The 26,944-nt window shown below is 39.5% G+C and overlaps 2 protein-coding genes, 1 long non-coding RNA gene and 2 other non-coding genes across 6 annotated transcripts; 4 read left to right on the top strand and 1 right to left on the bottom strand.

The window, feature by feature from the left end:
* The first annotated feature begins 757 nt into the window (after positions 1-757).
* On the top strand, positions 758-11,109 carry pabir2 (PABIR family member 2). Of its 2 annotated transcripts, none has more exons than XM_062999808.1 (10): positions 758-1,412; positions 3,170-3,248; positions 3,839-3,892; positions 5,516-5,559; positions 6,068-6,122; positions 7,043-7,144; positions 7,255-7,340; positions 7,929-7,996; positions 8,164-8,266; positions 9,275-11,109. In XM_062999808.1, the coding sequence occupies exons 1-10, from the start codon at positions 1,288-1,290 to the stop codon at positions 9,408-9,410; spliced, it is 852 nt and encodes a 283-aa protein (XP_062855878.1). In that variant the 5' UTR covers positions 758-1,287; the 3' UTR covers positions 9,411-11,109. The 2 variants fall into 2 exon arrangements, with proteins under 2 accessions (XP_062855878.1, XP_062855879.1); XM_062999809.1 differs by having other exon boundaries at positions 7,932-7,996.
* Positions 4,431-4,565, top strand: LOC134319704 (small nucleolar RNA U109). The gene has a single exon (XR_010013554.1). It is a non-coding gene; the product is annotated as a small nucleolar RNA U109 (small nucleolar RNA).
* LOC134319705 (small nucleolar RNA U109) lies at positions 6,226-6,380 on the top strand. Its single transcript, XR_010013555.1, has one exon. It is a non-coding gene; the product is annotated as a small nucleolar RNA U109 (small nucleolar RNA).
* Positions 11,110-12,509: 1,400 nt separating the features above from the next.
* On the bottom strand, positions 12,510-20,615 carry mospd1 (motile sperm domain containing 1). Its single transcript, XM_063000453.1, has 6 exons — positions 20,527-20,615; positions 17,274-17,548; positions 17,088-17,163; positions 16,330-16,562; positions 13,565-13,726; positions 12,510-12,872 (listed from the first exon to the last, which is right to left on the bottom strand). The coding sequence occupies exons 2-6, from the start codon at positions 17,425-17,427 to the stop codon at positions 12,841-12,843; spliced, it is 657 nt and encodes a 218-aa protein (XP_062856523.1). The 5' UTR covers positions 17,428-17,548; positions 20,527-20,615; the 3' UTR covers positions 12,510-12,840.
* Positions 19,822-21,263, top strand: LOC134319345 (uncharacterized). Its single transcript, XR_010013494.1, has 3 exons — positions 19,822-19,961; positions 20,607-20,812; positions 20,909-21,263. It is a non-coding gene; the product is annotated as an uncharacterized LOC134319345 (long non-coding RNA).
* The last annotated feature ends 5,681 nt before the right edge of the window (positions 21,264-26,944 follow it).

Below are 26,944 nucleotides of genomic sequence, written 5' to 3' on the forward strand. Positions count from 1 at the left end.
AACCGGTGACCTTTTGATTACTAGTCCAGTACTTTAACCACTAGGCTACAAATGCCCTACAACAAATTGTTTTTCTAGAAATGTGGTTCGTAAATATGTATGTCACACTGGCCACTGCTCTTGTAAGTGAACTTGGTCATTGTATGAATAGAAGTTTTTCATGTTTGCTTTATTCCACCCCTCACTTCTCATATATTGAGTCATATGTAGCTTAGCAGCTGTTATTATTAGTTAGGCCTGTACCATGATAAGCCCATGCTGCTGTCCCAATGTGTGCCAAGTTTTCATGTGAACAAAGCCACGTATTCATTGTCAGTTTGTATAAATGCTGCTTTGAAGAAAACATTCGGACATTTATTTATTCTTTATTTTTTACAAAGTTCTGTTTTTATCACTAACAAAGAGCTGAGAGGAACGAGAAGTCAGCACGCATGCGTTTCACTGGGCCGACAGTGAAGGCGGGACGGGTTAGAGAGCCTGCTAGTGATTGATTGGCTGCTCAGAAACAGGTTCGCCTTTAAAAAGGTCACGCCTACGAATCGGCGCGATATGATTGGCTCAGCGAGGTGTCGATCAGTGCGGTGAAAACAGAAGGGGCGGGAAGGCTCGGTTGAGGCTGGAGGTCCACTGCGGCGTTTATGGGATAAACAGAACTTTATTTGACATGGTTCATGCTGAGGAATTCTTTTATTACCCGGGCAGAAGGAAATTTTGCTTCATTTAGACTTAAAGACGTTATAAAAGGAGGATTTGTTACTCAGCAATAGATTAATTCAGGAGTTTGCTTTGCAGGCTAGCACATCAGATCCTGTGCAGCAGATCTTAGCTAGCATGCTAACATTACTTCTCTTTCACAAACCGTAAGAACATTACTCAGTTCAGCACCTAGTTCCACTTCTTATTAAAGTTTTCTGTTGCTGGATGGTGGACTTGTTTTTGTTTTAATTCCTTCTGTACAGCGGGTGCATGGAGACTACTTGGGGTTTTGTTGCCCCTTCGTTCCAATTGGCTTGTTGGGTTGGAGCATCAAGCTAAGCTAACAAGGCAAACTAATACCAGTGAGGTACTGGAGCACAGATCTGACCATAATCACACTAAGATCTGTTAGACATGGACTCCTACGCTATACGATCATGATTTTAGTTGGGCGTGCGTGTATTTTAGGTTCTTTTCTAATCTGGTAACATCAGCCTGAACACTGAAATCATTTTAGGATCTCCAGCCAGTTGTGGGAGATTGAAAGATTTCAACAATGTAGCTCAACACAAAGTAAGTTCACTAACTAGTATGAATAACCAAGCAATGATGGCGCAAGAGAAGATGGAACTCGACCTCGACCTCCCATCAGCTCTGATTCAGACTGACGGACACTTGAGGCGATCCAACAGCGAACCAATGATCAACGGATTAAGGTAACTTCACTTTCTGTCTTTCAATATTTTACACGAAGGGTAGCACTGTCTCCTCACAGCAAACAGGTCCTGGGTTCGATTCCCAGGTGGGGCGGTCCGGGTCCTTTCTGTGTGGAGTTTGCATGTTCTCCCCGTGTCTGTGTGGGTTTCCTCCGGGCGCTCCGGTTTCCTCCCACAGTCCAAAGACGTGCAGGTGAGGTGAACTGGAGATGCTAAATTGTCCAGGACTGTTTTTGACATTAAACTTGTGAACTGAGATCTTGTGTAATGAGTAACTACCATTTCGGTCACGAATGTAACCCAAGTGTAAAACATGATGTTAAAATCCTAATAAATAAATAAATAAATAGAGCAGAGCTACAGTTTTTAAACAGTGTGATTTTATTTGACATGATTCTGCAATAAAATTATGATATTGATCCAGCTCGTATAATAAATTCATTCTATGTAAACTTACAAAATACCCATTCAAACATTTACAGTCCAGACTGTTGAATTAATATGAATTCTTAAAAGAATAGTAGCTAATAGAGCCTCTAAACAGCAGCAAGGTTTTATTTAGCTTTATTTAACTTACGCTATGGTGTGGTGGCAAATTGGACCAGTCTGTAATTCCTTGCATGAGCAGCCTTCTTTAGGTTACGCCTTCTCATCTCATTGGGGTTGTTGGAAAATCGAACAATGCACAATTGAGACAATGTCAACTGTTTTTTTCTGCCAGATTTGTCTAATTAATCCAGTGTACGTTGTCCCTAAGGTGTTGTGGAACATTCTGGTCCTGGAGTAGCCCTGCCTTACACATTTAGTTTTTTGTCCTCTGACAAATACAGTTCAGGAGTTTTAGTTGACCAGTAAGTTAAATTGAATGTAAAAAGACATGCAGGTATGCAGGACAGGGATACTCTGGAACCATGACTGAGAAACTCAGACTAGAGTGGCCAGTTTAATGTTTATTTTTGCCTTTGTCTTTCTCTTTTCCCACTTTGTTCTTTTGGTGTGATCTTTGCAGGATGCTCACCTATAACTACAGCAATAGTACAGAATGTTTTCTTTTGTAGACTGTATACTTGTGATCTGATTAACACCTTTTTAAGCTTAATGTATCTAAATGATCAGATGAGTTTTTGATAAAATTAGTCATATTTTTTGCTTATTTTGATTTAAAAACTTGTAAATTTCTCATTACCAACTTACACTTAACCCCCTGAGACTTGGGTGCAGTTGCATTGTTTGGCCCCTTTCGGGCCAACCTTGTATTATAATAATGTGTTTTCTGTCATTAGCAAGGCAAATCTGGTTTGATTGTTGTATACTTACCTACAGATCATTTGTAGGGAAATGTACGCGAGTTAAAACGGCCCGTAAACCTCAACCCTACCAATTATAACTTTACATACAAATTAAGCCATGCAAATTTCAACAATTAATTTCATGTTGGTTGATTAAAAAGACTCCATGCTCCTTATGTTCCATGTTGTACAGTTTAGGTCCTATTTGCTCGTAGGATTCTTAATATTCTTGGTAAACGAGATCAAATTGGCATTTTTGTCTTTGAATTTAGTGAATTCAGGCCCAGACCGTAGGGCAGCTTTTTCTTCCACTCTTTAAAGTAGAGATGTGAGTTTGGTTCTGCTGCTCTGTTATTATTACATTTAGCATTTTTGCCAGAACATTGTGATGTGATAGCTGCCATGGATCTTATTGCATATATTAAATACTAAGCATTATTAATAAGTATTCTTTTTCCCCTCCTTTAGTGACAGCTCACAGGTTTTTCAACGAGAAATCCTATGCAGCAGGAGAAACAGCACGACCTTAGTCAACAGACCCAACTTGGTATGTAATATGCTTTAAAACCATTTCTACCATTAGATGGTCACAGCAGTGTTTGTTAGAGCCATCAATTGAAGTCTGTGTTTTGTTCAAAAATACCACTAAGCCAGTATTTCCAGAACACTTGACCATTAGTTTATTGGACTTCCTATTCCAAAAACTTAAAGATTAATATGAATTAAACAAACAAACAATGGGTGTGGTTGAAACACCTAACTCCACAATTAGGCGAGATGTCCTCCATTAGACAATCTTTCATCATTTTGTACAAAATGTGGTTTTCTTTGTTTAATTTCCTACAATGATGGTGGGGGGCATCGTAGCCATTTGGAGGTGCACTTTTTGTGCCTTGATAAAAATAAGGAAGGGGGTTGTGTTAGGAAAGGTATACAGTGTAAAAACCTAAGGTATGTGGACCAGAATGATTGGCTGTAGCGACCCCTAAATATGGGAGCAGCTGATGGCTAGTGTCACGACTTTGCATTTACATAGTCATGCAAATTCTTGTACATTTGCAATGAAAAAAAATGCTAATTAATTCTGACATTACTCAAGGCTTTCTTTTTTTCTTTATTCATGCTTGTTGGTTTTAGGTCCCATCCTCCCCAGTTCGCATTCCTAGCACCAGGCTTGAAAGGATCAAACAGGTAAACATGCCTTCTCAGTTTTTTTAATAATGGATTTCTAGAATCTGGTGGATCAGCTCTTTTTTTTTTCTGAACTATTCTGTTTGATGATTATTGGGTGAACAATCACCTTCCTGCTGCCTTGTGGTATTGTTCTGGCAGCCCTGGGCACTCGGTAGAATGCTCTTTGGATTTACGATTCTCAACATTTCAGTTTCAATGGCTGAATAACAAGCCTAAAGTGTTTAAGCCAGTGTTTGAGCCATAATTTTGTGTAGCTTTAGAGTATATGAGGGCCAGGGCTGATGTACACAATGCATTAGGTTCCACATTAGGCTATGTGTAAATGCTACTGGGTAAATGCATTGTTTGCTAACTTGACACAAAGTTATTCACACAGTGCAAAGTTACATTAAAATTCTGGACACCAATTTAATGAACTGAGCTAATAAAAGTACCTGGTGTAAACTGCTTAATGTTTAGTAGCCATGCAGTAATGCATTCATCCACATGATTTCAAATGGTTTACAAATATTTTCTTAACTACATTTACTCTGCATTGCATGGCTGTACCAGTCATACTCTTTGGTTTTAGGAGTATGGATCTACAGTCTTGCTAGAGCAATACATGAGTTAACAGGGCCACCAGTCTCTAAAGTACAGGCTGTAGTGGTAGTATAAAACTCACACAATCACCATTGTTTTTATTTCCTGAGTAAACTGAGCTAGTAGAAGTACCTGGTGTTAATCTCCTACATTATTTTGTACTAGTTCTATGCAGTTTGTGGCTCAATGTACAGGTACTCCAGGCCATGCCATTTGTACATCAATACAAAGATATTAAGACAAAATTCTGAATGATACAGAAATATTGTGCTTCAATACAGAATGTTTACAAAAGAAACGAACATTGACCTGCATCTGGCTGCATTCTAACAAAGTTCTGTGATGTTTTTATTAAGGCATAAGAAAGTGTATATACAAAAAGTGTCATTAAACAACAGTTTTACTACACATTCAGATGCTACTAAAGGATTTTTATTGCCCAGGAACGTCCAAGGTTGTGCCAAATTTTAATCATTTTAAAATTGAGGCCTCTGGGAGCACTAGTCTTTACATACCCTTTTAAACCTACATCTTAACACAATTTAGATACCACAGCAAATGGTCTAAATACTTCTGTTAATGAGAGATTTAGAGATTTAAGTTTGTAATTTTTAAATACATTTTTGATAAACTTTCACTTCAAATCCACAGCCAAATAAAGTGCATAAAAACTACCCCCTAAAGGGGTTTGAATACCTACTGAATTGTAAGTAGCTTCACTAAATGTCACCAAACTAAGAAATCAGAAATACCGTATGACATCTTTAAACTCAAATAAATACTGAAGCACAGGTCAAACTAATCATCAAATTAGTTACAACGTGTGTCTGTGTGTGTCTGTCTGTGTGTGTCTGTGTGTGTGTGTGTCTGTGTGTGTGTCTGTGTGTGTGTCTGTGTGTGTCTGTGTGTGTCTGTGTGTGTCTAAGCCAATGTATGTTTCACCCAAGAGGTTTATTGGACTTGCTAATGGGGTTTAATAAAAATTTACATACCGTATAGTTCTGCTTAAGTAAATATTACACCGGTGTGTCTTTATAGGAGGAAGGTGTGGATGTGATGAACAGGGAAACGGCTCATGAAAGGTAACATACTAGTGACTGTTAAAACACGTTTCAGGGAGGATTTATGTGTCCTTGCTAATTTACTGTGCAATTAATAATGTCATCTTTCAGTTTTCGTTCCCCAACACTTGTTGTCACATGACTGTCACAACCTCAGACTTGCATCAGTTTGACTAGGAACTTAGTGTTCCAAATTTGTAGTATTCACAGTGTCACTGGAAGCCAGTATCAAACCCAGGACCCAATCCTCGGGACTCTAATGTGCAACACCCAGACTTTTTACTAGCTGTCATTTGAAATCATGATATAAATATTTATGTAAAAGGTCCAAAATTGAAATTTTTATTTTTCTTAATTTTCTCAATTAAGGAGTCCAGGCTATTAAACAAAAAGATTAGCAAAAATATCATTTTAATTTCTGTTTTATTTGGGATTAATTACTGGTGTAATGAAAGAAAAATCAAAAGCCAAAAACCTGTAAGTCGTCATGTCTCACTCATTCCTTTCCACACTTACTTTCTCATTCCAGGGAGATACAGACAGCTATGCAAATGAGCCAATCGTGGGAGGAGAGTCTTAGTCTGGTAAATATCCATTAACCACAGCACAGAACTTTTAATAGTAACTTAAATCCAATTTGTTTATTGCATATTTAATTACATGTGACGGTGTACATTGGAGCTAAATTTGCATGCTGTGGCTGTATAGCCACAACAAGTCCTCCTCTCCTACTTATGAGATCATGGACATGTAGAATCAAGCATGCTAGAGAAACATGGAGTTAACAGGGCCACCAGCCTCTCAAGTTCAGGCTGTGTTGGTAGTATAGCACTCCAACAACTAACTAAAGCATTTTAACGTGCATTCTTACCCAGGTATTTACCAGGTGGGTGTTGTGTTTAAAAACATCTTAAAGCTAAAATGATAAATAAACTTACATAGCAATCTGCCAGGTAAAGACCTAGTACAATTTCTGGGGGTTTACCAAGTCACCTCAGGGGGAAAAAAAGGTTACAGAAAATAAGAGGGAAATTATGAGCAGTAATAATTAAGTGGTTTATTGTTCCTGTGTCGTTCTTTTAATACATTAAACCATGTTAAGAGTATAACAATAAACGTTTTAGACTCTCTGAAAAGCTGACTCTCACAATTTCTCAGCACCCCAAGCTGTAAAACATAAGTTTAAAAGTGAAACAGTAAGGAAAATCCAGCTAAACACAGATGCACAAATGCAGATTCGTCTCATATTTGCACTTTATTGGTGTTTAACTCAAGCCAAGCGCTGAGCAAAACGCTTCTCATGTGAATGCACCCTAAGGTCTCAGTTCTCAGCTCAGCTAGCATGTTAGACTGCCATGTTCAATAGGACTTTTATGTGTAAAAGGTAAAAATGCAGTGGGATGGACACCTAGTTTGTAGCTTTACTCTAATATTTACTGTCAAACGATGGCCCTAATATCAGTGCATTGACAATATGTATGTATGTGTGTGTTTGTTATTAAAGAGTGATAATGACTTTGACAAGTCCTCCTCATCGTCCCCGAAGCGAATCGATTTTAGGCCGGTCTCCCCTGCTCCATCTCCCACCAGAGGGCTCGGAAAGAAGGTTAGTGTATATTCTGTTAAAGTATGCATTACTATGCTCAATCCTGTTTTTTTGCAAATAGTTGATGATAAAGTTCCTAATCCTGGATTTGTTCTTTCCACAATGAGCAGCAGTGCTTCTCTCCATCTCTACAAATCTTGGTGAGCAGCAATGGTTTAAATCCCAGCCCCATCCCCAGCCCAACTCGTCGCTTCAGGTTAGTTCATGCAGATTAACCCAAAAACAGATGAAAGAGATTTGTATACTCTGTTATTTTTGTCTTATAACTTCATATAATAAGAATCATGTAATGGTGTTAGCTTATCTAGCGGAGGAAGAAACTTCTGTCCATGTGTTTCTTTGAGCAGCAAAATATTAGAGGTCAATGCAAAACCAGTTTCGCTTCACCATTTTCTGTCTTTGGGACATTTTTGACATCTGACTATTTTTCTGACATACTCCATCTTTCCTTCAAGTAAATGTGCTACTTTGGCGTGCTTAGCAATGCATTGGTGCCATGCCTGCCAATTTTATCTGATGTCGGTACTGAAGTTTAAATGTCCAAGTCCAATGTACAGGTTTTTTTTATCAAATTCATTAAAATTGTTAGTTATCACAAATTTCCCACCATAACGTGTGTAATCAGTGTTAAAAGATCAGAAATAATGGGCAAAGGGGAAAAGATTCAGAAAACACTAGGACTCAGAAATCCTGTTTACCTGTAGTACCTGAGAATTTATGCTGAATTTCATTGGAATTCTGTGTGTGTGTGCATGTGTGTGTTTGTTGTGTGCTGTGTGCTCAGCAGGAGGAGTCAGAGCCCTAGTAACTGCATTAGACCCAGCATCCTCGGCCAAACTATCAAACGCAAAGGTGAATGTGTTATCCTTCGTATGTTTAGACAGTTCATAATCCATTAGGTTGGTAGGGGTGGTTAGGATAATTAATCATTTAATAGTTCACTACACAGAACACAAGGATACACCTTTGCTGACCTTCTGTGTTACTATTCTTTAACTGAATCTCACGTTGAATGGCAGTTTCAGGTGATATGGAGGCAGAAAGTCAGCCGAAGAGACTCTTCCAGGGCACAACCACCGTGCTGTCCACTGAATCGACTAATCTGTCTGACGGCAGCTCCTGGTGAGGCATCGGTAGTCATTGTTTGTACTGGTTTAAAACACATTATAAGACAAAAGTAAAAATGAAAATATTAAATAGCCCCAAAATATAAAGACAAGATAAAATAAGCAGACAGAAATATAATACCCATCTTACCATAGAATGACACGCGTGTTAAACATGGCATTAAAAGTCAAACAAATAAATAAATACGTATGGACAAAAGTATTGGAACACCCCTTCTTATTTTTGTATTCATGTGTCTCAGCCACAACAGTTGCTAACAGGTGTAATAAATCAACTATATAAAGGAAAATATATGCTTCCAACTTTGCAGCAACAATTTAGGGAAGTCCTTTCCTGTTTCAGTATGACTGTGCACAAAGCAAGGTCTATAAAGACATGAAGAAAAGCTTAGTTTAAAGAAATTCTAGTGGCCTGCACAGAGCACTGACCTCAGCCCTACCGACCAGTTTTGGAATGAACTGGAACATCAATTGAAGATTTTTAGACCAACATCAGAGCCCAGCCGTACAAATTTTGACTGAATGGACACAAATTCTCACAGACATACTTTAATGTCCTGTTATCTGAAAAGAACACAGAGGTCATTTTTATTTTAATACAATTTGTTTTTGACATAGGATGTCCAACAAATCATTGTCAGGTGTCCAAATACTTTTGGTCATATAGTCTGTGTTGGCTGTTTTTGATTACCATATATACATGAAGCCACTGTCCTGGCCAAGCACTTAACAGACACAATTTTCCATGTCTTCTGGAAGGGAGGCTAGATAGTGGTTTACCTCCGTGCTGCTTCAGTACTGACTCTTACTGTCTGGTTGATGTGCTAGCATGAGTGGTATGAGTGGTGGAACAACACAGAGAGAACAGTAGCCGGCAGCTTTAGCCATGTCAGAGGAGTGTTGGGGAAATTGAGCAAATTCAAAATTGGCTGCAAAGGTTATAAATAGAAAAATGTTTAAGGCTATAAAAATAAAAAATTTTGCTTGTTTCTTCTTCTTCCAGTCTGTCTTCAGATCTGCTGGATGGAAGTCTAAGCAGTGTCGGATCCTCCTCAGGATCTCCAGCTAAAATGGAAGGGGTTTCACCCTCCTCCAGCAACTCTCCCTTCACCCCCCTGCAGGATCTCTCGCCCAAGTGAGCCACATGTCTGAGTGCTGTTCGGTGGCGGACGAGAGTCTCCCGTGCTTCTGTTCCACGCCTTCCCAGCCTCGCTTTCGTCCTCATCTTCGATTTGCTTTCTACAGCGGGGAAGCTTGGCTCTGTGTTAAATGAAACCAAAGCCCTGTAGGTGTTTTGCATTGACTGTACTCTTCATGCGGACGAAGACTGTGGATGCTGTTTGCGCCAGCTGCTATATAAAGGGGCAAAGCTCCATAATGAAGTGAAGAGCGTTCCAGAGCCCTGCTGTTTCTGTATGAATTTGTTAACGTAGCTGTATGAAATGTAGAGGAACGCCAACGTTGGAGCGACAGTACCATTAGTTTCAATGGCACGCATCTAAGGCTTTTACTATTGTCCTTTCATTTGTATATCATAGCAGGTAACAGGTATTGTGTGAAAGATTTAACTTATTTTTTTTGTTCCTGCTTTGTTTTTTTTTTGTTTTTTTGTAAAGTATGTAAATACGTTCTAGTGTTCGTAATTAGCTCGTCAGTTATAATCTGTGTGAAAGTAAATATGCGAAGTGCGCCAGCAGTTAACTGACATTTGGCCTTTTGGTGCATTTTTATCAGGGTGCACATGCAGTTGCGTACATTTCGAAGTCCTCCGAGTGGTCAAGTGCATTGGGTTTGTTCTCTCTTCACATTCATGTGGACAGAACAGTGAGTAAAAACATTAGCAAGTACCTACTAATTACACCGAGAGGAACTGCTTGTCATCCTCTGTTCAGGTGTCCGAACATGAGAGAGGGATGTGATTTTAGGGAAATGGTTACCACTAAATCCAGGATTTGAACACTACAGCACATTAGCAGACTGTATCTCAGTTCAGTTACAGTTCTGCCATTCTGGACATAGCTTTACTCACTGTGGTGCGTTTTCCAGCCCGTTATCCAGCACTGTGTCACGTTGTCATCCAAATAATTATTTCTTTGTGCTTTTTTTTTGACGGAGTGGACTTGCTGCAAAGAACCAGCTGCTGATAGAGACACAAATGTATTGTTGAAATCTTGTAATCTTGATTCACATCTAGGGAAAGATCTACTGATACTTAAAAGTAGTGTGCCATTAAAAGGTCTGTATATAAGAGATGTAAGTAAAATTGTAGGCCTACTTGTGTGAATTGTTTTTCAGTTGGGCTTCAGTTCTTTTAGTAAATATTATTTTTTTTGTAAATGGTTTTATAAATTTAAGAGTTTCATTTAAAAAAAAGAATGGGTTTATTTTCTCAGAGCATGATATGCATTATAAACTCGATTTTATTTGTGAGCAAAGATGTGATTGTATAGTTTTTCACTGCAGTGGAATAAGGGTGTGGTTTAGAACACCGTATAGGAAAAAGACCGAGGTGAAATGGCAGTTTCCTTCGTTTTCTCTGAATGTTTTACTTTGCTAACGAAATCAGCAAGAGGGTCGATATCCCCTCTTTCTGTACTATATCGATGGTTGAAGTGTTTGTGGTTTGATCTGTTTTTGTCCTGTGGACTATTTAATTTACGCTGTCGTCTGGACTCTGTGAACAGTGCTTTTAAAGCGTAAACACAAAGCCTATGTTGGAGTGAGTTGAGTGCTTACAGGATTAAATCTTTGTTGAGCTCTGCTCGAAATGGACAAAAATATTTCCTTGTCCCATTTATAAGTGATCTTCAGATTACAAAATAAATTATTTGTCCAACAGTTTGTGTGTGTGTGTTCCTGTATCTCACCTAATTGCTGTATTTGATCTGATTTCAGTATAAAACACTACCACTGGAACTGATACTAATCTACTACTCGGATCCTAAATTGAATTTAGATTAAGCTAAATCTACAGAAGCAAGTAAGCCAAAATTTAGTGATAGTGGTGCTTTAAAACATTGTTTCCTATGTTTATGTGGATGAATTGTGTTGTCAATTAAATGAATCACATACAAGCATAAAAACGTACCAGTAAATCTGATTGGAAAGCATCAAATTCAATCCGATACACTTCAGGCTGTAATGATGTTAATAACTGGGCCTTTAGTGCTAGTAATTTAGTGCTTATATTTGACTAAAAAGCTATTTTTAAATTATTACATTCAACCAATAATAAACCTATTAATCAATAAAGTGACAAAATTAGCTACAAAGTGTGTTTTCCTCCCAAAACACACAGTTCCCTAACTGCAGATTTGGGGGGAACTTTTGTGCAGTTGAGCCCTTCGAAGTTCTACCTGACAAAATCATTAAACAGCATTTATTTTTAGAAAGGAGGGTTGAGGTGAGGAAGCTACAGAGCCAAAACAAACACCTTAAACTTCTCTGTCAGGGCAAGTGGTTTAATAATCTGAATGTAGAAATTTCCTGATGTGATAAATTGCCCCTGGATCACCATGAGCACCATGAGATTTTCCAACATACTTTTATTTAAATAATTGCCAGACCACCTGAAAACAGCAGGAACAACAGTAAGCAAGAAATTGCACCTTAATCATCTCAGTTTCTACACCGCATGTGAAACCCCTTTGCTTTAAAAGCAGAGAGCGGCTTATGTCAATTATTTGCATTAAGATGAATCGTAACAACTATCTGGTAAAGCAAAAAATATGTGTGGTGTCAAATTGGTAATCAGTTCACTAATTATAACGTACACTATATGGCTAAAAGTAGTTAGTATGTATGTCTAATGATGGGTTGGATGGATTGATGTCAGTTGTCGTTTATTTAACCTATGGGGAGAATTACAGCAGCCACGTCACCTTCTGAATGTTACTCTAGAGGTGGAAGGAAACTGGAATCTCCAGAAAAAGAACACAGATAAAGAGAACATGCAAAACTCTTCAGACAGTGACAAAGGGAGGATTAAAGCCTGGACCTCAGGACCCATGTTGTTGTGCAGCACCTGTTGTGCCACTGTGTTTCTGGCTCTTTACAATATAAGTAAATAATTGCCTTTTTTAAAATGTTGCTCATTCTTAAAAAACAGGTCTAAATTGAGACTGTATAAGTTAAAACCAGACTTATAATGGCATAGTTTTTTTAACAAGCTATTTTTGTTACACAAATGTGTTTGTTTAATTTACAAACCAAGAACAAACCAACACGGACTAAGAATATGACGTAAAAGAAATTTAATTTAACATTTTCCACATGTTTATACACACCCTTCCCTCCTTCCCTGATGGTCAGCATGGCTCAGTTGCCAGCTCAGTCAGTATTCCTGGATGTCCACCCAGAGCATCTCCCTCCCTCGCCCCAGGATCTTCGCATCTTTGTTATATTTAGACATCTGTAATGTTTAAGCAGTTAGTTCCTGTTCAAAGGGGGTGGCTTTTCTTTTTTTCTTTTGCTCACCCCCTTTTTTATAACCCTTCTGGTTATGCAAATGTCTAGTTTTCAACATTTTCTTCAGTTCCTTTTTGTACAAAGCCATCATCCGGTGGCACTTCATGTGCGGAGGATAACCATTGTAAGGAGACCTGCAAAGAACAAAGATCAAACAATTTATAGTGTATAGCTAAAAAACCCTACGTTTAAATAATACTTCATTTAATTATTATTATAATTATGCATTATTCTTAATATAAATCAATGGAAAATGTGCAATATCTACAGATTAACCACACAAAAACAGCTGGATCTGAAATCACAAATAAATCAGGCCACAAAAACTTTTTTCATTTTATTTTCATCACCTGCTTTATCCTGGTCAGGGTTGTGGTGTGTTTGTTTCCAACCGAAATTACTGGGCACAAGACCCCAACCCACCCCACCCCACCCCACCACCCAGACATAGCCAATCATATAATTAATTAAACAAAACCAGTCTACAATTAATTAAAAGAAATGTCTTAATCCAACACGTTTTAGTACTTGAGGACTGTTTTTAAACTGTGAACATCTCATGTTGTTGAATGTAAGAAAAATGATCCAGATAAATACAGGACCCAAATTCTCATTAAACACATCACCATCTTTCTTTCTTTCTTTAACTTGTTTACAGGGATTCAGATTAACAGATGAATTACTGTGCAGATGTCACTACTGGATCAGTAGTGGTAGTGGCTGATCAGAAATGGAAACTATGATATTGGGACATCCATTTATAACACAAAAACTAAAATGGTGAATAAAACCTAATACATTTCAGTGTACATAGTGTGTGACTCACCTAATACATAAGCAGCTACAAGTTTCTTGTTAACACTTAAGTGGAGGTAGACAGGCACTGAGGATTCCGGTTCACCCAGAGTGGGGAGCATGAGAGCGGCCATACACACCAAAGCCAACAGTACAGTCAGCAAGCTGGGGCCTCCTGATGCTGTACGAGACTCTGTTTAAACACACACACACACACACACACACACACACACACACACACACACACACACACACACACACACAAATGATGAAACGATCAATGAAAACGTGCTCAGCTCGTCTGCATTAATTAAGCTTTTGTGCCACCTAGCGACATTAAACGGAACTGCAACATAAGCAATAACAGAATCTGTGTGCAAAGCAAAAATCCGGAGCATCAAGGCTACATTTATTTTTTATATTATATTTATTTTTTCCCTTTTTCAAGAATAAAGTCTAAATTATTCGAGAATAAAACTGTAATGCTTCGAGAATAAAGTCATAATTCATTGAGAATAAAACCGTATTACTTCGAGAATGAATTTGGAATATTTAGATTTTGAGAATAAAGTCGAAATATTTATATTTTTAATTATAGTCATAAGTCATAATATTTAGATTGTAAGAAAGTCTTACTTTTATTACATGTTAAAGTTAATGGTACATTGGCTACTCTAAACACTTTGGTTAAATTCATGACTGGACAGGTAGTTACTGGTTACACAAGATTCATCAGTTCAAGTCTTTAAAGTCAAAAACAATCAAGGACAATTTTGTATCACCAATTCACTTCACTTGCACATCTTTGGACTGTGGGAGGAAAACGGGAGAACATGCAAAGGACCTGGACAGCTCCACCTAATAATCGAACCCAGGACCTTCTTGCTGTGAGGCGACAGTGCTACCCATAACAATTTTGCTTTTAAGTCACGCCGGTCTTTATACCTGATCATATCTGCTGCATTCAACATGTGAGCTAGGAGTAACTACCAGCGGCCCAACATTTAATACAGCTGTGACATACACAGTTAAAAAAAAAAATATATATATACAGTGTATCACAAAAGTGAGTACACCCCTCACATTTCTGCAAATATTTTATTATATCTTTTCATGGGACAACACTATAGAAATAAAACTTGGATATAACTTAGTCAGTAGGAGTAAGAGTAGTCAGATATAAGAGTAGTCAGTGTACAACTTGTATAGCAGTGTAGATTTACTGTCTTCTGAAAATAACTCAACACACAGCCATTAATGTCTAAATGGCTGGCAACATAAGTGACTACACCCCACAGTGAACATGTCCAAATTGTGCCCAAAGTGTCAATATTTTGTGACCACCATTATTATCCAGCACTGCCTTAACCCTCCTGGGCATGGAATTCACCAGAGCTGCACAGGTTGCTACTGGAATCCTCTTCCACTCCTCCATGATGACATCACGGAGCTGGTGGATGTTAGACACCTTGAACTCCTCCACCTTCCACTTGAGGATGCGCCACAGGTGCTCAATTGGGTTTAGTCCATCACCTTTACCTTCAGCTTCCTCAGCAAGGCAGTTGTCATCTTGGAGGTTGTGTTTGGGGTCGTTATCCTGTTGGAAAACTGCCATGAGGCCCAGTTTTCGAAGGGAGGGGATCATGCTCTGTTTCAGAATGTCACAGTACATGTTGGAATTCATGTTTCCCTCAATGAACCGCAGCTCCCCAGTGCCAGCAGCACTCATGCAGCCCAAGACCATGATGCTACCACCACCATGCTTGACTGTAGGCAAGATACAGTTGTCTTGGTACTTCTCACCAGGGCGCCGCCACACATGCTGGACACCATCTGAGCCAAACAAGTTTATCTTGGCCTCGTCAGACCACAGGGCATTCCAGTAATCCATGTTCTTGGACTGCTTGTCTTCAGCAAACTGTTTGCGGGCTTTCTTGTGCGTCAGCTTCCTTCTGGGATGACGACCATGCAGACCGAGTTGATGCAGTGTGCGGCGTATGGTCTGAGCACTGACAGGCTGACCTCCCACGTCTTCAACCTCTGCAGCAATGCTGGCAGCACTCATGTGTCTATTTTTTAAAGCCAACCTCTGGATATGACGCCGAACACGTGGACTCAACTTCTTTGGTCGACCCTGGCGAAGCCTGTTCCGAGTGGAACCTGTCCTGGAAAACCGCTGTATGACCTTGGCCACCATGCTGTAGCTCAGTTTCAGGGTGTTAGCAATCTTCTTATAGCCCAGGCCATCTTTGTGGAGAGCAACAATTCTATTTCTCACATCCTCAGAGAGTTCTTTGCCATGAGGTGCCATGTTGAATATCCAGTGGCCAGTATGAGAGAATTGTACCCAAAACACCAAATTTAACAGCCCTGCTCCCCATTTACACCTGGGACCTTGACACATGACACCAGGGAGGGACAACCACACATTTGGGCACAATTTGGACATGTTCACTGTGGGGTGTACTCACTTATGTTGCCAGCCATTTAGACATGAATGGCTGTGTGTTGAGTTATTTTGAGAAGACAGTAAATCTACACTGCTATACAAGCTGTACACTGACTACTCTAAGTTATATCCAAGTTTCATGTCTATAGTGTTGTCCCATGAAAAGATATAATGAAATATTTGCAGAAATGTGAGGGGTGTACTCACTTTTGTGATACACTGTATATATATACAGTATATGCATTGCCATGCAGAGTTTTGGACAGTGATTCTAATATTTTGGCTAATTGTTCTATTTATAGAATCAGCAATATTTATCTGACTCTAATGAAAGAAATGCTGTTTACCTGTCTGGAATGTGGTCTGCTCAAAGAACACACTGTCGGTAAGCTGCTCCTTCATCCTGCGCTCCTCCTCCTGAGGTCGGCTCTGAGGCTGCTCCTGAGCCGCTGAGGGCAACAGCGTGGCCATCACCTCCTTCTTGCCCAAAGCTTTTCTCTGACTCTGCTCAGATACCTGCAGCCGAAATTTGTCGATCACGCCATAGTGGCAGGCCCGCACATCTCTGTGCCGGATCACGCTGCGTACAGAATGAAACATCATCAACGGAAACTAATTGGACTTTAAAAACAATTTAAGCCATGGGCATGCCAAACACGCTGTTTAAATAAGTTGACTGTAACTTAGCTCTGCCTTATTTGGATTTAATTCTGGTTTGGCAGGCTTTAAAATGCAAATCCTCAAACTGACATGTCATACGCTATATGGCCAAAGATAACTAGACACCTGTCCGTGACTTTGTTGGACTTCTTTTCTCATTTTATTTTCCAGTTCGTCACTGCTTTATCCTGGTCATTGTTGCCAGTGACTCCGGTTTACACAGGAATCGGCGGGGCCCGGGATGGCAATACATTGCAGGGCTTGGCCACCCTATCCGCTCAGATACAGCCAACCGTGTCAGCCAATCGCACTGCTGGGGATTTGAACCCCGGACCCCATTGGTAGTGGGCTAGCGTAATTTACCGCTGCACCATCCTAGTAAAAATACATTTAACATCATATTGCTTTAGAGTTTGCAATCATAAAGAAATTAAGTATGGCTTACATGTCCACACAGCATTGTGGTTTAACAGCGCCAGTAGCGTCCACTACTGCATATTTATTTGGTGCTGTACACAAAACTGAAAGAACAAAAACACAGTTATATAATGCAACAACAATAATAGTAATAATAATAAATTTAAACTTTGTGTTTTTGTAAAACAAATATCCAGACTCCTGTTGATCTCACCTTTAAATTTAAGGGCGAACTCGTATGGGTTGTAGAGGGTGAGCACCTGCTTGTGTGAGGCCTGTTCATCTGCATAGAAAACCAGCTCAGTAGGAAACACAAACACTGGAAGTCTTCCTTCCACTAGGTCAGGCTGGCGGCTCTGCTGCTGCATTGGAACACACTGAGTGCGCTGTAGCCTCTCAGCTTATACTCTCTCTGTCCCTCTCTGGGATCCAAGGGTGCAAAAGCTCCCTTCAACTTTAGCTGGCCTTGCTCTTCTGCAGCATGATCATCTTTGAAAAACAAAGGTGCAGTATATACAGTTTTCATTACATTTCATTTTCATCAACCGCTTTAAACACCCAGCATCTAGACAGCACAATATAGCCCTTGTTGAAGTGGCTCAGCTCCATTTATTTTTCCCCCTCTAGCATGTCAACTTCCCAACCCTTGAAAGATACCACTATAAAGTGACAGTCAACCTCACCTGTCAGTGGTTTTGTTGTTGTGGCTGGCATATATGCAAAGTACATGCTATTTTGATCATTTCCTTGTAAAATTGCCAAAGTATGTAGATACTACCTATGTCCACAGGTTAACCTGCATGTAATATGTGTACACACCATAAACACACTGAGCATTTTATTAGGTATACCTATCTAGTACATTCATTCTGTTGATTATGTTCTACACCAACCACATAGCTGATAAAAATCCCCCTTCATCTCCCAATCTTGTCATTTCCAATTCCCTGTTGCTTTTGCACTCCCCTGACGCTTGCACTTGGGCCGAGTACTGTTATGCGCTTCCTTCTGACTTATGCACACTGTTTTATACACTGGACAGTAATAAAGCTTCACAGAGACCATTACCGCACACAGTGACTCTCCCCACTACTCAGTCGGCACCTGTTATGCACCTCAAGGAAATTCACCCTTTAATTAATTTGTGTGTGTTGGACGCCCAGCCAGGTCGATAGCGCAGCTGAGATTCGAACTCAGATCTCAGAGGTTGTGTGCTAGCGTGTTAGATTGCAGTGCCACCCAAGCATCCTGGGTATACAATTATTGAGTGTGGCCCCCTGTACCGATCAAAACGGAGCTCTGTATGACCCAAACTGAAAAAAATGATGTTTGGTGGTGGAACATTCTTAGCACCACAATAACACTAACATCATAATAGTGTGCAGTGCAAAGTGTGCATTCTGGTATGAGTGTATCACGTGCAGCAGTGTTGCTGAAATTGTAAAATACTGTTTAAACTTACTGGCATCTTTATAAAAAGCACATATTCTGTTATTAATCATTGTAGGTCTACATTTAAAGACTGGAGCTACTTTCTTTTTGACGCATAATGTCTGTTAATCGTTCTCTGGTCTTTTAACAGTTCTCGTCACAGGATGCTCCTGGCGTCATACAGCGATTCAGGGTTACATTTACATTGTTGGCATTTAGCAGACGCTTTAATCCAAAGCGAATTACAATTATCATTGAATAATTTGAGCAATTGAGGGTTGAGAGCCTTGCTCGGGGGTCCAACAGTGGCAACTTGACTGTGATGGGGCTTGAACCGGCAACCTTCAAATGACTAGGCAAAATGCACCAAGACCCTCCTTTGGCGTCTGAGAGCAATGATCCACCTGACATGTATTAACACTGATGTTACAAGTCTACGACACCCAGCTACTGTATTTGGCACATCATTTCAAAAGTGTACATTAACGTTCTCCTGATATCTGATGTCTTGGCCATGATGCTTTTTTTTTTCCTTTTTCTCCCCCTTTAGCGCATCCAATTGTTCAATTTGCATCGTGCTTCCTCTCTGTCTATGCCGAACCCTGCCCTGACCGAGGAGATCGAAGCTAACCCGTATCCCCTCCGAAACACGGGCAGCAGCCGGAAGCATTTTTGCCCCCCGCACATTGATGAGTGTTGTGCCACCTAGCGTTGCATGCGGAGAGACACACCCTAAGGGCACTCTTCCTCATCTCTGTGCAGGCGCCTTCAATCAGCCGTCAGAGGTCGTAATCGCATTCTGACAGAGAGAGACCCACATCCGGTTCTTTGTCCCGCCCCCCAACTGAGCAACCGGCCAATCGTTGCTCATACAGCCACTCAGCCTCGAACCGGTGAGGCAGAGCTGGATTCGATACGATGTACTCAGAATCCAGCTCTGGTTGCAGCGTGTCTTTTTACCGCTGCGCCACCTGAGCATTGGCCATGATGCTTTCGACTGAGTTCAAGATATGTAACGATTGGGACAGTGGGAGCCTAGGTAGAGGTTTGGGCTATCAACTAAAAGCTTGAGAGTTCGAATCCCAGCTCTGCCAAGCAGCCACTGCTGGGCCCTTGAGCAAGGCCCTTAACCAGGGGCGTTGTACGGTGGCTTCCAAACAAGCTGGGATACACGAAGAAAGAATTTCGTTGTACTGTACACCTGTATATGTATATATGACAAACAAAGCCATTCTTCTTACCGTGAGTTGCAGCGCCACGTGGATGATCACGTGACCGTGTTTACCGAACCCTCAAACGCCAGAAACATTTCGCAACGGTGTCACGTCAACACAGCACACCATGACATTTAAAAGTGCTGGTGATGTAGAGTTTTCATACAAGCTAGTTGTTTACTTATGATCAAAATAAACCATAATGTCCTGAGATGCCGAATTATAAAGTAGGCCAGCAGTACCTACACGAACAGACGGTATGCGAGTCCCTAGAGTCGCTAGTCTTCATTTATTTATTATGTACAACAGTTAGCTTGATGCTAATGTAGACCAAAACTAAGCATAATGTTAGAGCGTAACTTAAAAATGTCACGGCAATTAAATCACACAAAGTGTTACAAATATTATTCTGTGTTGTCATTGCATGTCACCATGGTTTAGGCTTTTAAAACTCATCCTATTTTGGGTAGCATTAGCTGGTTAGCACGAGCTAAAGTAGCAACGATTGGACATACACATTCATGCTGTGCTTTATAGATTCTATTCATCTAAACACATCCTCCTCCACTTATAAAAATATAAAAGCCGAGTAATGAAGAATCGTTTTAATGCAGTTCCAATCATAACGAGATTATTCCACTAAGACTTCATGTAAATGAGGAGTAAACAGAAAGGAGGATTTGTTGACGAGCCGAGGCTAACAAGCCACAGTGATGATAGTGTTTATTTCATTACCGCATAAACAAGGTGCACCCAGACAGTTCATTCTCCTGCCATCGTGTTCGGATCACTAGAAATAGATTCAGTAAAATCATATTTTACCTTTCCCCGCACTGTTATTGTTGAAGTGAGGTATTCTGCATCCCCCTTCTTGTTTTTGCTTTTTTTTTCTTTGTCAGTAGGCTGCGGGTCGCGCTGAATGCTGGGATACCGGAGACACGCCGGCCGTCGAACGCGGTCAGTGACGTAATGGATGTTTACAATGACAGACTGTACTGTTACATCACGGACACTGCGTTACACATGCAGAACAGTCTGAGCAGGTTATATCTCAAGCATCTATCAAACTTAAAACTGTTTACAAGACAGAAATATCACAAATACCAAGGTAGGTCATGATGTGCATCTACAACAGAACAATATGTAATACATTTATTCATTCATTAGCATTTTTTTTTACACCTTTTGGTTGCATTCATGACAGGACAAGATTCATAACTTCACAAGTTTTATGTCAAACACAGTCATGGACAATTTTGTATCTCCAATTTACCTCACTTTGTACTGTGGGAGGAAACTGGAGCGCCCGGTGGAAACCCACACAGACACCCGGGGAGAACGTGCAAACTCCAGACAGAAAGGACCCGGACCGCTCCACCTGGGGAATAAACCCAGGACCTTCTTGCTGTGAGGTGACAGTACTACTTACTGAGCAAAAAATATATTAATTCACAGCCTGTATAAGATTTAAAATGTATTATCCTTAACCAGATAGTACAAAGAAAAGCTATTTTGGTAAAATGCAGTCAAAAAATAAAAAGCATCTGTGATTTGTTAAACCTCTTATATCCTTTTTTTTTACTGACAAACATAGAAGGAAAATATTTCTAATGTTTTCACTGGTCAACTTCATTGTACGTATTTTGTAAATATAAACAAATTTAGAATTTGATGCCTGCAACACTACAAAAAGGTAGAGAGAGAGGCAAAACAAAATGTAAAAATGTTGATCAAATATTGAAGATTCACTGTTTTAAAATCTTCCACAATAAGCAGGTGATTTGATAACAGATAAAGAAATCATGATTGAGTTTTAAAATGGTCCATTAAAGGCTCACTCTGTACAAGCACTGATGGGTCATGGCTCACCACTGTGTTCCAAACTTTGTGAAAGAATTGTCAATCAGTACAAAAAAAAACATTTTTCAATGCAAGATTGCAAATAATTTAGGTCTTTCACATTCTACCAGCTACATATTATTGTAAAAACATTCAGGCTTGGGAGTGCTTAAGCAAAATGTTGTCATTTAACACAGTATACCACTGCATCGAGACCTGAAACTCTATTACACAAGGAGAAAACCTATACAGAAACACTAAGTTCTTTGGACTTTTTGGTCTCAGATGGACCAAAAGATATTTAACTGTTGCGTGGTCAGATAGGCCCCCATTTTTTTTTATTGCATTTTACAAAATGTCACAACCTTTCTGGAAATACAGTTTGTAGATTTCACTGTTGCAGCAGCAATCCCCATCAACCCACTCCTTCCTCACGCACAGACAATTTTGTCTGTTAAGTACCCGTCCAGAACTCAAGTCACTGCAGTAATGGGCTGAATGTCAATAAAGTGGTCATATTGGTGAGAATTGAACAGACAATACATTGTTACATTTACTATTTTAATTATAATGAATTTTCAATAATATATCTCTTATTTAATCAACATACAAGGAATAATGTACACATGTAACATCAGATCACATCCTTCCACAGTTGTACAAGTCTGGTCAGTAGCTATAGGAAACATTACTTCTGCTAAAAGAGGTTCTGTAAGTTATTTATTACAATGCTTTTTATTTTTAATTATCTAAGCAAAACAAAGTGTCTAGCACACTGTGTGTAAAACCAATTTGGTTTACATGAGTGAAACTATAAACTATCATTTTAAAATGTGAAACATTTCAAGAGTGAATTGTACAAACTGATAATCTGTAGTTTGACTCTGATCAATCTAATGTAGCTAGTAACAATACAAACTTGTAATTGGCTTTTGTCACCTATAAATAAGAACATTTCTCTAAATAATTAGATATTAAACAACTTTGTTCAGATTTTTATATAAAAAATAACTATGAAATAGATATATAATATGAATAACAAAAAAATGAATTATGTGTCAATTATGAGTTCGTATAATAAAAGAACACAATATTGCACACTGTGCAACTGGAAAACAAATGGTGTTAATTATGTAAACACATTTACTGTTGAAAAGTACACTAATACAACATTTATTGTCCTTGCGTAAACACACAGATATGTTTATTTTAATGCATTTCATTTGTGGGTGTATGCACAAACTTGTACAATGCAGTAATAGCACTGTAATGAGAAGTAATATGTAGTAATATGTATTTTAACAAACAATACAGTAACTGAGCAACTATTTCAAGACTGTGCATACTAGATTGCTAATGTATAATATTTAATTGGATATAATTGCTAGGCTTATGATAAAACCTATTGTTTAAAGTTCAACAGAATTGGCTACATCTGACATTGGCTTTGTGGACTTTAGGTGTGGAACTTGGCTAAATGTTACATAATGCTGGTGAGAAATGTTAATTAAAACAATGTGAAGTGGATACTGGTTTAACATGTCCTGTGAGCAGTGTACTAGACCTTGAGAAGGGTAAAAGTGGGACAGTTTAAAGTCGTTTGCACCCTTTACTCTGCCAGCTAGCAAACTTTAAAGTAGCATAACACAACAGTCATGCATGTAAACAATTATTGGTATTATTGAATCGCTTTTAATAGTGCAAATATGTTTACGTGCTTGTGTACCTACACCACTTTCTGTGTCTCTCATGTTTAGTATTCTAATCTAGTTAGTTCATAGTGCTGGTAAAGCGTCGTTTAAGAGGATCCACTGACGAGCAGCCTGTCTGAACTCAGTTTGTACAGTTAACATGGCGATCTTCTGTAATCACACCGAGGACAAGAGGAGGGAGAAGCTTCAGGGGAAGGCCCAAGTATTATTAAAATTGCATTGATGAGCACCGAGCACTTCCCCACCCCCATAACGACATCCAGACAAGTGTTACCCACGAGGTGCGGTTCACCCAACAAACGCAACATCCCAAAACCTTCCACTTTACATACTAGAAACAAAATACGCACGTGTTGTACAGTAAATACACTGGTGTACTACAGCCATTTTTATAACTGAGTAACGACACCGAGGTGCTGCTGTTCTCCGTCAGGAGGAAGTGTGAGGCGGATGAGAAATAGTGATGTGCCGTTCACAAATGAATCGGCTCTTCAGGAGAATAGAGCCGACTCGCGATGAAGAGTCGTTTAAACAAGCATCAGCAAATAGTCCTAACCCGTAACTCTAGCCAGTGGCGTAACCAGTTGCCCCAGTGCAAGAAAAAATGTGGGGCCCCCTCAAGAAATGTCATATATATATATGTGTTTTTATTCCATATATACAGTATATATCAGTGTTTGCTACATATATCCTGTTTGGCTTGCCATAATACATGCATAACATGTGCAGCCAATGGAGGGGCAGTGAGGTGGGGGGTTGGGTTCATGTGGTGGAGGGGCCCCCCCTGCCATGGGCCCCAGTGCATCTGCCCCCCCTGTAGTTACGCCACTGACTCTAGCATCAAGAATGGAATATAGACTTAGAAATTACATTTACATTTACATTTTTGGCATTTAGCAGACGCCTTTATCCAAAGCGACTTACAGTACAGTTGCAGTATACAGTCTGAGCAATTGACAGGCCGCTCCTTAACCACTAGGCTACACTAGGCTACACTAGGCATTTATATATTCTGTCTCGAATTACTGTATATGGCATATCATGACTTGATGAGCACAGGGTCAGCCATTGTATAGCGCCCCTAGAGCCGAGAGGGTTAAGGGCCTTGCTCAAGGGCCCGACAGTGGCTGCACGGCTGAGCTAAGATTTGAACTCTCAGCCTTTAGATTGATAGCCCAACAAAAGCTCTACCCCCTGGGCCCCTGGGCTACCACTGTCCCTAGAAATATCTATATACAAAAAGTATCGATATACAAACAGTAAAAATCATCTGCAGATTATTTATCTGTATTATTTATTGAACCAAAGTACCTGCATTATCACACTTAATACATCAAACAAACAGTGTCTGGAGGCAAGATTTAAACCCAGGTACTACAGCATCTAGCTGTTTTACATAAATTTACACATGAATACTCATATGAATACTCAGCAACAACAGGGATTGTTCAGACTCTGCCTTTCGGTCTGCATGAGTTTGTATGTTTTCCACATGTGTACATTATTTTTCTCTGGATACTAAGGTTTAATTTCAAAATTTTTGAAAATAAAGATTGGCTGCTCTAAGTGACTACGTAAAAGTGTATGTAATGTCCTGCAAAGGACTGATGCTATGTCTGTGCCTTTGCGCCCATTTCTTGCACCACTCTACCCATGAACTAAAGATTGTTATGATTATTATTCAAGAACACATTTTGGCAGGCACATGTTTTTGCAGTTAGTAAAAATAATACTTTATTCTAGCTAAGCTACTTTTCGCATTTAATTTCACAACACTCAGTAAATTAACGTTCAATGTATTTTTAGAATAGAATATAGAGCCTTTATTTGTCATATATACATATACAGAACAAGGAAATTCTTTCTTCACGTATCCCAGATTGTTTGGCAGCTAGGGTCGGAGCGCAGGGACAGCCCCTGGAGCAGAGAGGGTTAAGGGCCTTGCTCAATGACCCAACAGTGGCTGCATGGCAAAGCTGGGATTCAAACTCTCAACTTTTCAGTTGATAGCCCAAAGCTCTACCCACTAGGCTACCACCATCCCTTTAGTGTAGTTTTGATATAGATGGCTACATTCATTATTAGGTTAACTTATAGCTGGTGGTCTCACTGTGTAACTCTAGCATCAACAATGGAATATAGACTTATAGAAATTGCATTTATGTATTCTGTCTCAAATGACTGTATATGGCATATCATGACTTGATGAGCACAGGGTCAGCCATTGTATAGCGCCCCTAGAGCCGTGAGGGTTAAGGGCCTTGCTCAAGGGCCCAACAGTGGCTGCACGGCTGAGCTAAGATTTGAACTCTCAGCCTTTAGATGGATAGCCCAACAAAAGCTCTACCACCTGGCTAAATATCTATATACAAAAAGTATTGATATACAAACAATAAAAAATCATCTGCAGATGATTTGTTGTGTGTTTTTACTGTATTTCATGTTGTAATGTTTTGTCATTTTGTATATTTTGGTGTTTATGTTTGTTCTGTGTTTATTTTTGTGCTGCAGAACAGGAACCTGCTGTAAACCAGTTTTTAACTGAGTCAGGCCAGTTTAAATGTGGCATATTTATGCTTTGATGCTTTAAATTTTCCTGTATAAATAAATAAAGAAAAAAATTATCTGTATTATTTATTGAACCAAAGTACCTGCATTATCACGCTTAATACATCAAACAAACAGTGTCTGGAGGCAAGATTTAAACCCAGGTAATACAGCAGCTGGGCCAGTGATAGCTCGGTGGTGAAGGTACTGGACTAGTAAGCAGAAGGTTCCCGGTTCAAGCCCCGCCACCACCAAGTTGCCACTGTTGGGTCCCTAAGCAAGGCCCTTAGTCCTCAATTGCTCATTGTGTAAGTCGCTTTGGATAAAAGCATCTGCTAAATGCTGTAAATGTAAGTAAGTAAAATTTGTTTATATAGCACTTTTCACAGATAAGAATCACAGAGTGCTTTACAAAAACATTACATGACATAAAATACACAAACTCATCTACATAATAAAACACACAAAAACATTACATGACATAAAATATACACACTCATCTATATAATAAAACACACAAAAACATTACATGACATAAAATATACACACACACACAAATTCATTTAACATCTTTTAACATACAAATGCCTGCTTGAAAAGATAAGTCTTTAGTTGTTCTTTTTTTTAAGAATCTACAGAATCTGCAGATCTTAAAAAGTTGGGTAGTGCGTTCCATAATTTTGGCCAGCGAAGAAGTCCATTTACATTTTCAGCATTTAGCAGACACTCTTATCCAAAGCGACTTACATTACAGTATACAGTCTGAGCAATTGAGGGTTAAGGGCCTTGCTCAAGGGCCCAACAGCAGCAACCTGGCAGTGGTGGGGCTTGAACCAGTGACCTTCTGATTACAAGTCCAGTACCCTAACCACTAGGCTACGAGCTGCCCCGTCCAAGTTGTTTTAATACTGATAAACACGATGGAGTAGTGTAATTGTTAAGTTTCATCAGTTGGTTGACGGAATAACTTAACATCTAGCTGTTTTACATAAATGTACACATGAATACTCAGCACAGTTTTGATATAGATGATGATATATCGCTACAGTCATGATTAGGTGAACTTATATAGACGGCTGAGCCGAATTCTACCGGTGAGCTGAAACTACCGACGTGACTCACCGAGCGCCCATCAGTTGTGA

Source organism: Trichomycterus rosablanca, chromosome 8 (genome assembly GCF_030014385.1).
Source record: "Trichomycterus rosablanca isolate fTriRos1 chromosome 8, fTriRos1.hap1, whole genome shotgun sequence".
In the NCBI taxonomy this organism is placed as follows: domain Eukaryota; kingdom Metazoa; phylum Chordata; class Actinopteri; order Siluriformes; family Trichomycteridae; genus Trichomycterus; species Trichomycterus rosablanca.

Coding starts and splice junctions, on each gene's coding strand:
- mospd1 (XM_063000453.1), bottom strand. CDS start 17,427: ATGCAGCAGCAGAGCCGCCAGCCTGACCTAGTGGAAGGAAGACTTCCA. Junction 17,164..17,273: donor GTTCGCCCTTAAATTTAAAG/GTGAGATCAACA, acceptor TTGTTCTTTCAG/TTTTGTGTACAGCACCAAAT. Junction 12,873..13,564: donor TGTAGCTGCTTATGTATTAG/GTGAGTCACACA, acceptor TGTTCTTTGCAG/GTCTCCTTACAATGGTTATC.
- pabir2 (XM_062999808.1), top strand. CDS start 1,288: ATGAATAACCAAGCAATGATGGCGCAAGAGAAGATGGAACTCGACCTC. Junction 3,893..5,515: donor GGCTTGAAAGGATCAAACAG/GTAAACATGCCT, acceptor GTGTCTTTATAG/GAGGAAGGTGTGGATGTGAT. Junction 7,145..7,254: donor CCAGAGGGCTCGGAAAGAAG/GTTAGTGTATAT, acceptor CACAATGAGCAG/CAGTGCTTCTCTCCATCTCT.